The sequence below is a fragment of the Catharus ustulatus genome, chromosome 6, assembly GCF_009819885.2.
Source record: "Catharus ustulatus isolate bCatUst1 chromosome 6, bCatUst1.pri.v2, whole genome shotgun sequence".
Lineage (NCBI taxonomy): Eukaryota > Metazoa > Chordata > Aves > Passeriformes > Turdidae > Catharus > Catharus ustulatus.
This window is the reverse complement of record NC_046226.1, coordinates 47,703,744-47,717,506: the sequence shown is the minus strand read 5'-3', so window position 1 is coordinate 47,717,506 and position 13,763 is coordinate 47,703,744. Positions and strand designations below refer to the sequence as shown.

At 43.2% G+C, this 13,763-nt stretch overlaps 1 protein-coding gene across 4 annotated transcripts; it reads right to left on the bottom strand.

The window, feature by feature from the left end:
* Window positions 1-1,082: 1,082 nt before the first annotated feature.
* MRPL23 (mitochondrial ribosomal protein L23) lies at window positions 1,083-12,271 on the bottom strand. Of its 4 annotated transcripts, XR_004418249.1 has the most exons (6): window positions 12,102-12,271; window positions 11,734-11,856; window positions 11,031-11,113; window positions 9,170-9,243; window positions 4,031-4,138; window positions 1,401-1,445 (listed from the first exon to the last, which is right to left on the bottom strand). XR_004418249.1 is itself a non-coding variant. In XM_033062955.2 (5 exons), exons 1-5 carry the CDS (start codon window positions 12,123-12,125, stop codon window positions 1,281-1,283), a joined length of 471 nt encoding a protein of 156 aa, XP_032918846.1. In that variant the 5' UTR covers window positions 12,126-12,190; the 3' UTR covers window positions 1,083-1,280. The 4 variants fall into 4 exon arrangements, 3 of the variants coding, with proteins under 3 accessions (XP_032918846.1, XP_032918847.1, XP_042635337.1); XM_033062955.2 differs by lacking the exon at window positions 4,031-4,138 and having other exon boundaries at window positions 1,083-1,445; window positions 12,100-12,190; XM_033062956.2 differs by lacking the exons at window positions 4,031-4,138; window positions 12,102-12,271 and adding an exon at window positions 11,982-12,061 and having other exon boundaries at window positions 1,083-1,445.
* Window positions 12,272-13,763: the final 1,492 nt, after the last annotated feature.

The window sequence follows — 13,763 nt, the reverse complement described above, 5'->3', positions numbered from 1 at the left end:
TTCCTTGTAAACATCTTGCTAGCTATCCAAACAAGTTCAGACACAGAACAAGAAAGGAGAGCACCAGGGTAGAAGCGTTGAAGGCATAGGCTCATTCACAACCCTGCCAATTGCTCCAAGTGACAGAATGCAAAAGCCAGGGAAACATTAGCTATACATTTAACCCTGCAGGTGCTGTGTTGTAGCAAACAGCCTGCAGAAACACTCTTCTCCAACTGTGAAGTCCTTCCTAGCCCTCCTTTTCCCCCACTATTTCTGACACAACAGCACAGTACATTACTTGACAAAGGCAAAGAGGAAATATCCTCATCAGAGCGAGGAGAAACAGCCACAGAGCCAAGAAACAAAAACACTTAACGTGGCAGCCCAGAAGGCCTAGAAAAGTTCTACCACTGCCCTGGCATCAGTAACTTGGAAGAAGAGGGAGTTACACCAGAAAAAGTAGAAAGAGTCTTTTTATTAGTCCTCAGCACAAAACAGGCTACACTGGCAGAAGCATTTCTATGCCAATACAACTGTGTCCACACAGGACACTTGCCAGCACTGCAAGGTAGCTGCAGAGAGGGGAAGGAATACCAGCACAACTGTGCCAGTAAACATTCCTAAGGCAGGCTGGTCACAGAGGACACCTACCTGCACTGCACAACAGCAAGCAGAGACGTGCACCACTTTGCTCCTTGATGCTTAAGGGGATCAAACACTCATGTGCCCAGTCACAAACCTGCCCTATAAACCCTGTCCCTAACATGCCACATAACTGTTACAAGGCCACCATAAGATCACATCCAGGAAAGGAGGGGTCACTGCAAGGAAGACAACAGGATAGCAGGACACAATAAGTGGCAATATGTCCTGAGCCTGTAGTCCAGTTTTCTACACTTTCCTGTCCACCTCTGGCTAACCTATCTTGACTTTTATACATTCTAGTCAATACAAACTGCACATATCATAGGAAATTAAATATTCTATTTCTACTAAACAACCCAGAGCAGTGTGAAAAAGGTAAGCATAATGACACTCTCACAGGACTGACAACAAGGAATTCCACATTTTAGAAATAGTCCACAAGTTCACAGAAAAGACCTGGTGCAGTCAGATTTATTTTACCTTTTTATTTCTTCGGGGCCGTTTTGTTGAAGGCATGCACAAACAGCCAGAAAAAACACACGCTAGCAAGGGCTGCTCAAGAATAAACATTCGGTCATTACGAGAAAAGAAGAGTGCAAGTTGTGCTAATCAAAATCCCTCTGAGCCTAAAGGAAGGCAGCTGGCTTGTTGCATCAAAGTCCAAACCAATCAGGGACTCCACCTCGTCTGGGGTCACCTTCCTGCTTCTCCTTCTCTTTCTCCATATATTTATCCCTGAAGTCATCGAAAGAGCGAGTTTCTGCGTCTTGTTCTTTCTCTGGAAATAGGTTGGGAAACTGAAAGGTTTGTCCTTGGCCCTAAAGAGAAAACAAATGGTCAGAGAGACATTCCAGACTTTCTGCAGTAGCTATGATCTTAGGGTAAAAGACCACCCTGAATTTTCAGCTAGTGCAGAATGGTACCTTGTGAACTCCCAAAATCACTTTCCACCTGTGTCCCCAAGACACATGTACGTCCCTCCTCCTCAAAAGCTAACTTTCAGCCTCTCCTCCTCTGTGTACTACTTAAGATACTGACATTTTTTTTTTTTTTTTTTTACAGATGAATTATCAGGAGATGGACATCTCTTCAAAGACTTTGAACCAGCTCAGAGATGATATGTGAGTCATACAGTAAAAGCAAGATGAGCAAAATAATAGATTTTGTTAAAGTAATACACAGTGGCGCAGGCATTCATTATGCTAACACTCAGGATATGACTAGTGGTTGTAGTTGTTTAGATCTCAGCTAAGGATAAGAGAGAGCAGTCCTAGCAGCTGTTATTGTAGGGTGTAATGTGGGAATACAGAATAACAGATATCAGAGGTCTCTTATCAACAGACATAAAGACTATGGTGTAAAACAATTACAGTGGGAACAATCTGTCTAATATATCACTAATGAGATTAAAGTGATTACATCTGCATCAGTCATTCTCCCTATTAGACAAGTCATTTTAGTAAAACATCATCATCAGATCATGTCTCCCACTTGGAAAATAAACATTTGCTTGGTCTCTGGTTTTTATCTAACAGCAGGAAAGCATTTTTCTGTGGAAATGTACTATCTCATCAACATTACCTACTTACTTTTAGTGGCATTTGCTCTAAGCACAACTTCACTAAACTCAACAGTATCAGCCCTTCCATTCTGCACGAGACCTTGCATAATAAAACTTGTAACTGGTCACTCATAACCCTAAAATGACTCTCCAAAACACTTACAAACATTATCATACATAAACTTCTTTGGCAGCATTCTGCATACAGAAATCTCAAGAAAAGCATTTAACTGCTTCAGATGAAAACAGGTGGGTTTGGCTTTCTTTCAAATCAGCCAGTCTTTAAATTTATGCAGTAAATATAACCAAACAAGAGGTTCAGTTATGAAATGGTTCCACAAAGGGCATGAAAGGAGCCTTCCCCAGCATACCTACTCTGCATTTTGGGAACAGAAATATGACATAAATAAATCCAACAGAACCATCACCACATCCCTGACCCAGCTGAATGTCTGCTATGTTTTATTTAATCATATACAGTCAACCTGGCAAATAACAGGTGTGAAAAAAATCTAAACCTCATATGCTTTGGAGAGAAAAAAGCATGACTTATCCCAGATGAAATTATCCAGACTGGAATCTACAAAATACCAACTCTACCCAGCAATGTTCCGGTTGTTTTTGTAGTGCATACTTCTTGGGGGTTTCCTAAGAGTCTGACCATACTACAAAAACAACAAGGGAGCTGCTGTGTACATTGCTTTTTCCTTGATTCTAGCCTGGATAAGCTCAACTGGAACATATCAGCTTTTTCCTTTCCATTGGTGTGTACTCTGGGGTTTCAGCTCTTTTGTACATTTAAACTACCAACAGGTATCCTCACAATAGCTCTTCTTTGACAGCTAAAGCACAGCCTTATTTCATGGCACACAAACTGATCTTACCAGGGTCCTTGAGCAGGCCCCAAAGCTGCAGCCTACTGAATCTCCTCCTGAAGCAGGATCAGCAACAAGCACCCTTGAGGCCAAGCACTGCCCAAGATTTTAGCACACTGAAGCATTTGGAAAAGAATTTGCTAATATTACAAAAAATTGCAGTGTTTTAACTGTGCTGTGGGCAGGTCACTCAGCCCAGCAGTACCTACCTAGAACAGACAGGGCCCATGCTGAAGACCTGTCTGCCCTGGAGGGGAAGCCATTTTAGTTAAACAAGTCAGAAAACAACTCAGGCTGACATGGTAGGCACACCACCTCCACTGAAAATCTGAGAACTATTTATATTGGTAACAGCGTAGTAAGGGACTGTTCTTGTTATGCAGCACTTTCCTTCTGGTATGCTTCCAGGACCAATGCATTTCCCTCATTGGAGAATGAAGGAAAGCTGTCCCTAAAGCATACTAACAACATCCACGGTAATTCACTAAGCATTGCAAAACAGTTATTATTTTTAAATGAGGGAAGAAAACAAAAAAAGATACACACAGAGGCTGTAGCAAAACCAGACAAACCTTTAAGCTGTTTATCAAAGTGCTCACAGTTCCCGCTTCAAGGCTGGTGGAAGTCAAATATTGAGCTGAAAATGTCAATCTGTATCTGGAGCCTTTTAATAAATCAAAATCAGCACAGACAAGTTGGCTCTTTCCAGCTCTTGTTTTGTGAAGAAATTCTGATTTTGGCTGGCAGCCAAACACGATTTGAAACAGCCAAGACATTACACCCTGAGAACTGAAGGTTGATAAATCTTAACTAACAATACTCTGCAGTAATACTGCACTGTAAGGCTCTGGAGTGATGAAAGCTGTATGAAAAATAGCTGTTGTGCATGCTCAGTAGCTAGTTTTCAGAAGAAGCCTGTATCTTGGGTATTTCAAAATTTCAAAAATACCAAAAGGCATCAACTTACATAGAGGACTGAGAGTCTATCCAGGCATATTTACACTCAGTGCATCTTCCACATAATGCCAGAGGCTACTGAGGTTCAAGCTCATATGCCAACTCCTTAAGAAAAAGCCTACCAAAGGAACAGAAGGATTGTCACTCCTTTACACAGTGCTGCTTTTTCTTAAAAAGTTCTTTACAAAAGTTTTTCCTTCTATACAGCAACCATCTGACAACCATATGATAAATGCATCCTCAGAATGAAATCCTTACTGGAATAAAGCAACAATTTTACCAAGTTCATCAGGGTTTATCTGGTTTTACAAACTGCTAGAACATGAAGTGCTGGCATATTCAACCGGAAAGGAAGATCCTGGCTTACTTGAAAACTTTGCATTTGTTCACAGTTTTACCTTTTGCAAGCTATTTATCCCTTTAACAGCTGAATTACTGAAATTCTCATAAGCTGAAGTTAGCTCTAAAAAGGCTAAAACTTGCTTCTGCTTTAGAACTTCTGCCAATGTAGTTATCTCTGTTAGCAGAGAAAGGCGGAGAAGGTAATGCCACCTTTCTACTCAATGTAGCTGTGCTAAAAGAAAATCCTGTAAAAAAGATAGACTGGAAAAAAAGTAATTTTGCTCGGATAATTCAGTCTGTCATGGAATTGGGTGGTGTAATGACAGCAAAAGATCTTTTTCACCAATGTGAAATGATCCCCTGATACTCTAGAATTTGTCAGGGTAAGCTCTACCACCATGTGTTCACCTCGCTCCCCAGTGAAGCCTTACAATACTAATAAAAAAAAGAACAAAAAGCCCCAAAAAAAGCAAGTCAGAGAGGTGGCATTGAACACCTCAAAAAATAACTGCAACATGATGATTTTACACATTGTTGTTCTCAGTTTGGGGTCTTCCTAGAGGCCTCCTTCTTCCTACAAATTCTACGGTCATGTACGAGTGGGATGTGTGGTCCAGAGCTCAGGTAACAGAAATGGGACCCATTAAACTTCTACTCCTGCATAACTCTAATCCTCAATTCAGCATTACCCAACAGTAAAAGTGAATTATACACAATGTCTTATGAGGATTCATTTGCTAAATGCTAATAACATCCTTCACAATAAAAAGAGACCAAAACATCAAACATTTATTTTCCCTTTAGATTTCAAGCCTTTGTCCAAAGAAAGGGTGAAAACACACCTTGTTCCTGGAGCCTGTCTAAGGAGGTATCACAGGAGCGGTACAAATTGCCTCCATTCATTTTAATGAGAGGTTAAGTGACCGCAATTAGGCCTATGGAGTCAAGTGCTGGCCTTTCCACTGCAGAGCCTCACGTCAGAAAACTGCTGGAAGGATTATCCAGCACAAATTCACTTATACTTCTCTGACCTTTGAATTCCCTGAAAAGTTTAGAAATTATCAGCACAGATATGACTGTGCAGCAATGATGCAGCAAACACCGATCATGTAAACAACTCTAAGATCTTCTGGTTATTTGGATAATTGAAGCACTTACTACTGTCCTTCAGAATTAACAGAAAAGTGATGTTTATCATACCATTAACTACAAAAATGTTGGACTCCCAAAAGCATGGGATTCAGTCCAGCAGTAGCAGCAAATGCAGCTAAGTTTAATAATCCAGTGCATTTGAACAATTCTCCCACTACTGCAGTGGTAACATCTGATGCTAAAACGTATGGCAAAAGAGCACAGAAAGCAACTTCAAAAATGGATCATCCAAGTTCCACTGATTTCAAAACAAAACTGCTGTCACATCTGATGTGCAAACAGGTTAATTACTGCAAGTGTACAGGATACTGTAAACAGCAGTTGAGGAGAAAACATTGGCAAAAACGTTCCCACCGGTGCCATAATTCAAGCAGCTAAATAGGTGTTAGTCCCAACGCTGACAAGGTCAGACTCCTTTTTACAGCCATCTCCACTAGATTTCTCAAAACAGGTTTAATTAAAAATAGGTCTGGATTCCAGAGGCTTGTCTACAGTTGTGCTCCCACGGGTACTAACACCTGTTAAGCTAAACCAGTGAGAACACTGAAGAAGGAGAAGGAGGGGATGTTGTTGTTTTTTTTTAATTTCCCTGATGTTAATGCAACAGCAAAGTTTCCCACTGGCTTTCTTTTCTTTTTTTTATTTTCATTATAATAATTACAGCTGTATTGGAGTAAGGAGAAAGGCTGCTGTATTACATTTATTTTATCTAGTTTGCAAAGATCTAAGACTTGGGTTTAATTTAACAAATAGAACAGTGTAGAAAAGTAGCATTTGATACACAGGGCCATAAGTCTCTAATTCAAACCTTTCCCACCACATTCCAAAAGGGGAAAAAAGGCAAGCAGACTCTGGAATGGCAAGATATTGTTGATCCACAGCCTTCTATGATTTGAGGTATTTTTTTAGTGTGAAAATATTATGCTTGGACAGATCACGTATTTGTCCAGTTACCGCCTGAGAATAAAGTAAACAGCTCTGAATCTCCAAGAAACAGTATTTGGAAAAGAAAGGACAACAATTCTTACATGTGGAACAGCTGGGGCACTAGTCTGACACCTAAGGGCATGTTGACTATGACTTCATACACCTTCCACCTTTGAGACACTTGCAGTAAGTCAATGGATGTGTGTGTTGTACTGGGACACATAAGGTGATGCTTTATGAAGCAGAGAAACATAACTGCTCATGAGGATAAACTCAATTTCATTCAGGTAAACTGCACCACAGCTGCAAAGTCACACTGGAAAGAGCAATACTTCCACCTAGTGGGCAACAGAAAGATCAACCCAAGACCTTCCAAAAACACATCCATATTTTTCCAGTCATAAGCAGTTTTAACTTGAAACTGGATTAATGAGAGAAAACACAGCTGGTAAAAATGGTGGGAAAGCCCAGTTACTCTGACTCATGGCAGATGCAAACTAATTCTCATGAAAATAAGGATTTTACAGTGGTTACCAAAGACTTTCCTAAATTAGGCAGATATTAACAATGGACTGCATGGGGCCTCTAATGGCCTGATCACACCATGAATGAGAACGAAGGCAAACCCTTTAGATTCAAAAATGACACGGGGTTTCTGGCTTTACCCACTGTTTCAAGCTGGTGTGAACACAGAGCTGGGAGGTCATTGTCTGAGACATCAGAGCTAGTGATGAAAAGCAACAAACAAAAGTAAAAAGAGAAAGGGGGAGGAATAAAGAAACCTAAATGTTAATGGAATTAACAGACCACATCAACAACAGGGAAAAAAAATTAACCAAAGAGACAGGAATGAGGTGAGCCAAAAACAGAGACCAAGCTTCACTGGCAAGAGCTTAGCAAACAGTCAAGATTCCCTCCCTGTTCATGGAAGAGATGGAAAACATGGCATTCTTTAAGAACTTAATTATGGTAACTACAGTGTAAGGCAATAAGGGACTCTTGCTGTCCCATGTACTAAGAGACCACAGCCCAGTGCAACAGGGCTCCATGCATTGCCCAGAGGACAAAATGGGAGTCTGGAGGAACAATCCAATACTCCTGTGTACCTGCCTCCAATATCAAGCTAGTTTAGGTACATCTCCACACCTGGGCTGACCCCTAAGGCTGTGGCAACTATTCTAGGTAGAGAGGCTGAATGTGAAATAAATGCACAAAGGCACTTAAATGTCTTGCTCCAACAGAGGAGCAGCATTCTGCTTCCTACTTCTTACCTGTGAGTATCTATGGGTTGTAGAGTACCTCCTTCTTACCTCAGCAGACATAGGACACAAGACTGCATTACAGTGAAATAAAATCTGAGAACTGACTACAGTTCACTAGAGACACACGTCTGCTTCAGTCTTGGGAAACAAGTTTCTATAAGCAAGGAAGTCACTAGCAGAGGGCTGTGGCCATGGAAAGTGCCTGCAATCACCTACTAAAAGGAACAACGCTCATAGACAGCAACTTGTGAGATACAACATCATCAATTCAAGAATTCACTTCCTAACTGTACAGTCCTGCTCTCCAGCATACAAAACCCTAGCACAGAAAATCCAGGAGGGTGAATTTGCTCACCAAAGCAAGAGACTCTTCCTTGAAAAAGGAATGTGTGTTTTAGCCTACTATGTAAAATTCTCACAGAGATGAGGTTGCCTTTAACTTCAGCAGAGTAAATCAAAGTTATTCCTCTGTTACTTTTTAGTAACATGGCACTTCATACTATTCTTTTAAATTAGGCAAGGGCTATTTAGAAAAACACTTGGTCCTCACTTTTCTTTCTACTCCCCTCCCCAGAAGGGGCTTAGAAAAAAATTTCTAAGTACATTTAAACTTTAAAATATTAAAAATCAGATTTCCCATTGTTTGTGCCTCTTAAGTTTGACCCCAAGCCCATATGAAGTTTTAGACAGTCCTTAAGATCAGAGAGTGCTCCCTCAACATTGAATCCTTGTCCCAAGACAGAGTAACAGTGATGTTTCGTTGCCAACTGCAATTTTGAGCTTATGGTTTTACAACCATAAATACCATCCCTTTAATGTCATTTTGGTATGTGAAGTGGTTTTCTGTCACTGGTTGCACTTCTTTTTTGCATAAAGACAGGTAATCCCAACAGAAGTTTAAACTATAATACGGCGCTGTTATGAAATAAATTTACAAGAACATGAAGCTCCTTTTCCACTGGGCAACCAATGTATATTTCAGAGCCCGGTTCAGCCACAAAGCATGCTTGTTTAGACATGACTAAAGGCTCTCCAAGGAATAAGCCTTAGTCTTCTCTGAAATTCAAAGACCTTTAATAAGAAGTTCCCTGCCCTCACAATATATTCTTTCACTTACTGGACATTTCAGCAATCAACCACACAAGTCGTGAACCTTCCAGCACACAGAGTACAGGGTCAGCATGAAACTCTCTGGCAAAGGAGCAGCCTATGACATCAGCCCACAACCTACAGACAGACCTCAAACCAGCACAGGACTTAAAATATAACCATGTGTTTGAATTTGATCTTTAGACCAAGTCATTTTAACTTCTTTACATTCTGGAATGTGCTAAAGAAACTGTCACTATCAGACGATTGGCAGAAATATTCAGCCAACCAGGAGAACTCACTGGCCATTACTTTCAGCTTGGCTGGCAGCAGTGCCTTCCTCCTTCTTCACAAGCACCCACTTTAACTCAACTCACCAGCTGTACATAGGCGACCTTGTAATCTGGCTTCTTCACTCTCTGATTCCTGTGATTCCTCTTGTTGTTTGCACCTGCAGAAATGAAGAGAATCCCACCTTTTACTTCCCAGCGCTTCTGAGTTCTCCAAATCAAGGCCAAGCTGAAGGAGAGACTTGGCTATCTCTGGTTTATTGTTAAGAGGAATATTCTTCCTTCACTACCAGCACAGCACCACAACTATTGCAGCATACTGAAACTGGTGGACAATGCTCTCCTTGTTTACAAGGAGGGAACCAAGGCATCACCAGCCTGCTGCCATTGTGCCTTCACACACAAAGTCTGCAAAGAAGCAAGGAGAAAAGTCTCCCAGGTGGGCACCAGGGGTGATGAACTGCCCTCCCAACATTCACAGCTTCAGGAAGAGAAGGAGAAAACGACCACTAAATAGCTTTAAACTTGACAGCTGATTCAGCTGATGAGCTGTTATACACCAGCATATATTCCACATCCAAACAAACTAAAGCACCTCAACCTCCTCCAACTATGCAGGTCAAAACTGAAGCGGGAAGTACAACTTACCCCATTCATGTTAGGCAGATATTAAAGTTCCCAGATTATTGGGCATTCTAACCCTTTTTTATCCCTGACTATATACCATCACCTAAAATTAGCAGTGACAGACAAAATGGTTATAGGGACAAGCATCACTATTTCTCAGTGCCATTTGGAACTACATGTGTTTGGTATTTATGACTAATTTAATTCTGGTTTTCACATAAGCATATTACAGATGATACTTCCACGTTTTTTCTTCCTTTGTAAGTTAAGAGTTTTACAACCTTACGTTGAAGCTTTTATTTTATCCTCCATTTTTAATTACTACAGGTCTTCTTTCCTATTCCTTTTAAAATCATCCTTAATCTTACCATTATAAACAGGCAATTCCTTTCATAGAGTCACTACATCAAAAATAAAAAGCACAGCCCTCAAAGATGTCCTAACCAAGTCACTCTCCACTCTATAATTACACTGCCTGATAATCAAAAATGTAAATTAACATTAAAAAAAAAATACTCCTGACTGCATCCAAACTGTAGTCAGAGAAGCTCTGGGGAAGGAAGCATTCATATGTAAAGTTGACATCTAAATTTATCTTATTTCAGTCAGAGATGAGTCCCTCTACCTCCAAGTCAGAGTTCACCATACATTAAACTAGGAATTTTTTTTCCTTTTTCTCTTGGGTTGTTTTTTTGTTGGGTTTTTGGTGGGCGTTTGGGTGGCTTTTTGTCGTTGTTTGTAGGGGTTGGACAGGAGAGAAATACCACAAGTGGAAATATTCAAGTCTGTAGAAGAAATCTGATAACAACAGGAGATAAAAAACTGAAAGCTTGTCAAGATGTTTTTCTGATTATCTACTGGTTCAACAGAGTATTCTACTTTGCTCTACAAACATCGCCTTTTGTTAGACCATAACAACTCCTGTGTATGCAAGCAAGCTAATCTCAGCTTATTTTTCAAATAAAGGCTACAGCTGAGTTTAAGCTTAATTACTACTTGTATCAAAACACATGAAGCAGTTCCTTCCGAAGGGAGATACTCACTGGTCTTCAAGGAGAAACAGTGCCAACTACAAAAGCACAAGCTAGATTACTGTCAGGATGATTAGCCTTTTTGAATTCAGATTTTTCTTTTTAGAGTGAAACTTACATCATAATTTAATCACAGCAGTCAAATATGAAGTGATGAATAAACTGTGGAGATATCACCAGCTAAGCTCCTGGAACCACTGCAACCAACAGACCTTTTGGAAGGTGAAAGTCTTCTCTGGCTGTGGAGGGATGCTGTATTCATCCTCTCTGCATTACTCAGCTGCACTTACCATACTGTATTCTGGTCCTCACAGCAGCTACTGGCACATTGTATATTTTTTCAAGGTAATTCCTGATATCCAGTTTTGTCATTCTAGGCAATGAAAAAGCATTTTGGGGAAAGAAAGAAAAAAAAGTTAAATACTTAAACAAAATAAACCAGAGAATAAACCAGAGACAGGTTGATACTGGTTGATAAGTATGTCTTCCTCTTGCTTTAACCAAGACAGATTTAGGACATGAAAGTATAAACTCAACCTAGACCACACACTGCTACAGCGTTTTGTGATTCATAAACTGTAACAATTATCAAATACTTTATCCTCTGTAGCCTCAACATTCCAAACACCAGGTATGTTCTGTGTTCAGCAGGCTTTCTTACTGCCTAACTTGAGAGACCTTTCTTTATTGTGAGTAGGAGCTGCTGATCTTACCAGAACCTGCCACAGTCTTATGGGCTCTAATGTGTGGTCAGCGTGAAAGAGTCCTGAAAAATAACTGGACACCACCTTGCTTACTCTGGACCAAATTCATAAGCACTTCCTTCTTGCCAAGCCCGTCCCTGGGAAGGCTGAGCCTCACTAACACCAGGGGAGAGGAGCCAGGCATTAAATCAGTGCCCATCCCGCCCTCAGCAAGCTCTGCCCGATGCAGAAGCCCCTTCCCCTCCCCTTCCCTTCCCTCCCCAGGAGCAGCGGCCGTGCCCGCACTCACTCCATGGAGACGCGGAACTGCACGGTGTCCTCGGGCTGGGGCACGCCGGGCCGCACCGCCAGCATGAAGAAGTTGGGACGGAAGATCCGCAGCTGCGGGCCGCCCCTCTGGAACAGCGGGTACCTGCGGGGACACGCCGCCGCTCACTGACCGGCCGGGACCCCCACCCCGCCGCCCCGCCCGAGCCCCGCCGGCCCCCAGCGCCCCCCAGGCCGCCATGGCAGCCCGCTCCGCCCCGCCCGGCTCACACGGCCCTCCTGGCACCCCCAGGCCGCCATGGCAGCCCGCTCCGCCCCGCCCGGCTCACACGGCCCTCCTGGCACCCCCAGGCCGCCATGGCAGCCCGCTCCGCCCCGCCCGGCTCACACGGCCCTCCTGGCGCCCGCCGCCATGGCTGAGCCCCGCGGAAGTGCCGGGTCAGAGCGGCTCCGGGGCGGCGGCGCCCACTGCTGGCTCGGAGGTCCGTGTGCCCAGCCCGGGCCTCCTCAGTGAGGGAACGATAGGGAGCCGTGAGAGGGTCCATCGGAATGTCAGATGAGGAGGGCTCTGCAGCATCCCTTGAGAGCAGAGATTGCGGGAGCTGGGCCTGTTTGGTCTGGAGAAGGGACGACTCAGAGGGGATCTCGTTATTGCCTACAAACATCTCCAAGAGGGTGGTGCCAGCCTCTTCTCAGGGCTGCCCAGCGACACGACAATGGCCGTAAACTGAAACACAAGAAGTTCCACCTGAACACGAGGAAGAGCATGTTTATGCTGAGAGTGGCAGAGCACTGGAACAGGCTGGCCAAGGGACGGTGTAGAATCTGAAACCCACCTGGACACATTCCAGCATCACCTGCTCTGGGTGACGCTGCCTTGGCATGGGGGTTGGACTGGACAATCTGCAGAGGGCCCTTCCAACCCTAACACTTCTGTGATTATGTGAAATTCGTGTCTTCGGAGTGGACAATCCCCAGAGGGCCCTTCCAACCCTGACATTTCTGTGATTATGTGAAATTCGTGTCTCTGTGGGACGCTGCAGTGCTGTCTGCCTTTGCTGGGGTCCTGTCCTGACTCTCCCGTGTCCTGTGTGCTGGTGAGAGCCCAGCACAGACCCAGGGCTGGTGGGTCGGGGCCGGAGGAGATGCTGGAAGGGCTGGGACACCTCCCAGGGAGTACAGCAGAGCTGGGGTTGTGCAGCCCGGAAAAAGGGAAGGGTCTGTGGAGACCTGACTGTGACCTTTCAGTATGTAAGGGGGCTTGTAAGAAAGGCAGAGACTTTTTACCAAGGCATGCCGTGTCAGGACAAGGGGCAGCTGTTTTAAACTGAGAGAGGGCAGGCTAAGATGAGACGTTGGGGTTAAATTCCTTACTGGGAGGATGGTGAGGCACTGGAGAAGTTGTGGATGCCCCATCCCTGGCAGTGTTCAAGGTCAGGCTGGATGGGGTTATGAGGAACCTGGTCTAATGAGAAGAGCTCTTACCCATGGCAGGGGAGTTGGAGCTGTATGATCTTTCAGGCATCTTCACACCTAAACCACCCATGACTCCATGACACCTCAGCATATGCCAACAGGGTGGGCACACAGGCACCAGAAACAGAAGTTTGGAAACATGGGAGAGACTCTGATGGACTTCCCTCCACCAGGGCAGTTCAAGGGTTGGCAAAGACAAGAGGCCCTACAGAACAGCTCACAGCTCAAATTTAGTAACAGCCATTTGTGTTTTGACATCTACATTGAATTAACCAAGTAATTCAAACTTCAGTACTGGGCTTTAATATTGTATGCAGGCTAATAGCCTCAATAAATATTTTAATGTCATATTTTAATGAATCATTCTCTACTGCACATGTCTGCATTTAATAAAAGCTATGTGCTGAAAACTACCACTTCTAGAAATTTGTTCCTTTATTCCCTATTCTTTGATTCACTTCATCACTCGACCTTTGAAGTCAATTTCAACTACATTTGGCAGCCAGATTATGAGTTCCCTGAGAACAGTCAGCTCTTGGTATCTGCCTGTAGGATGGTTTAAAACAGGCCCCCAGT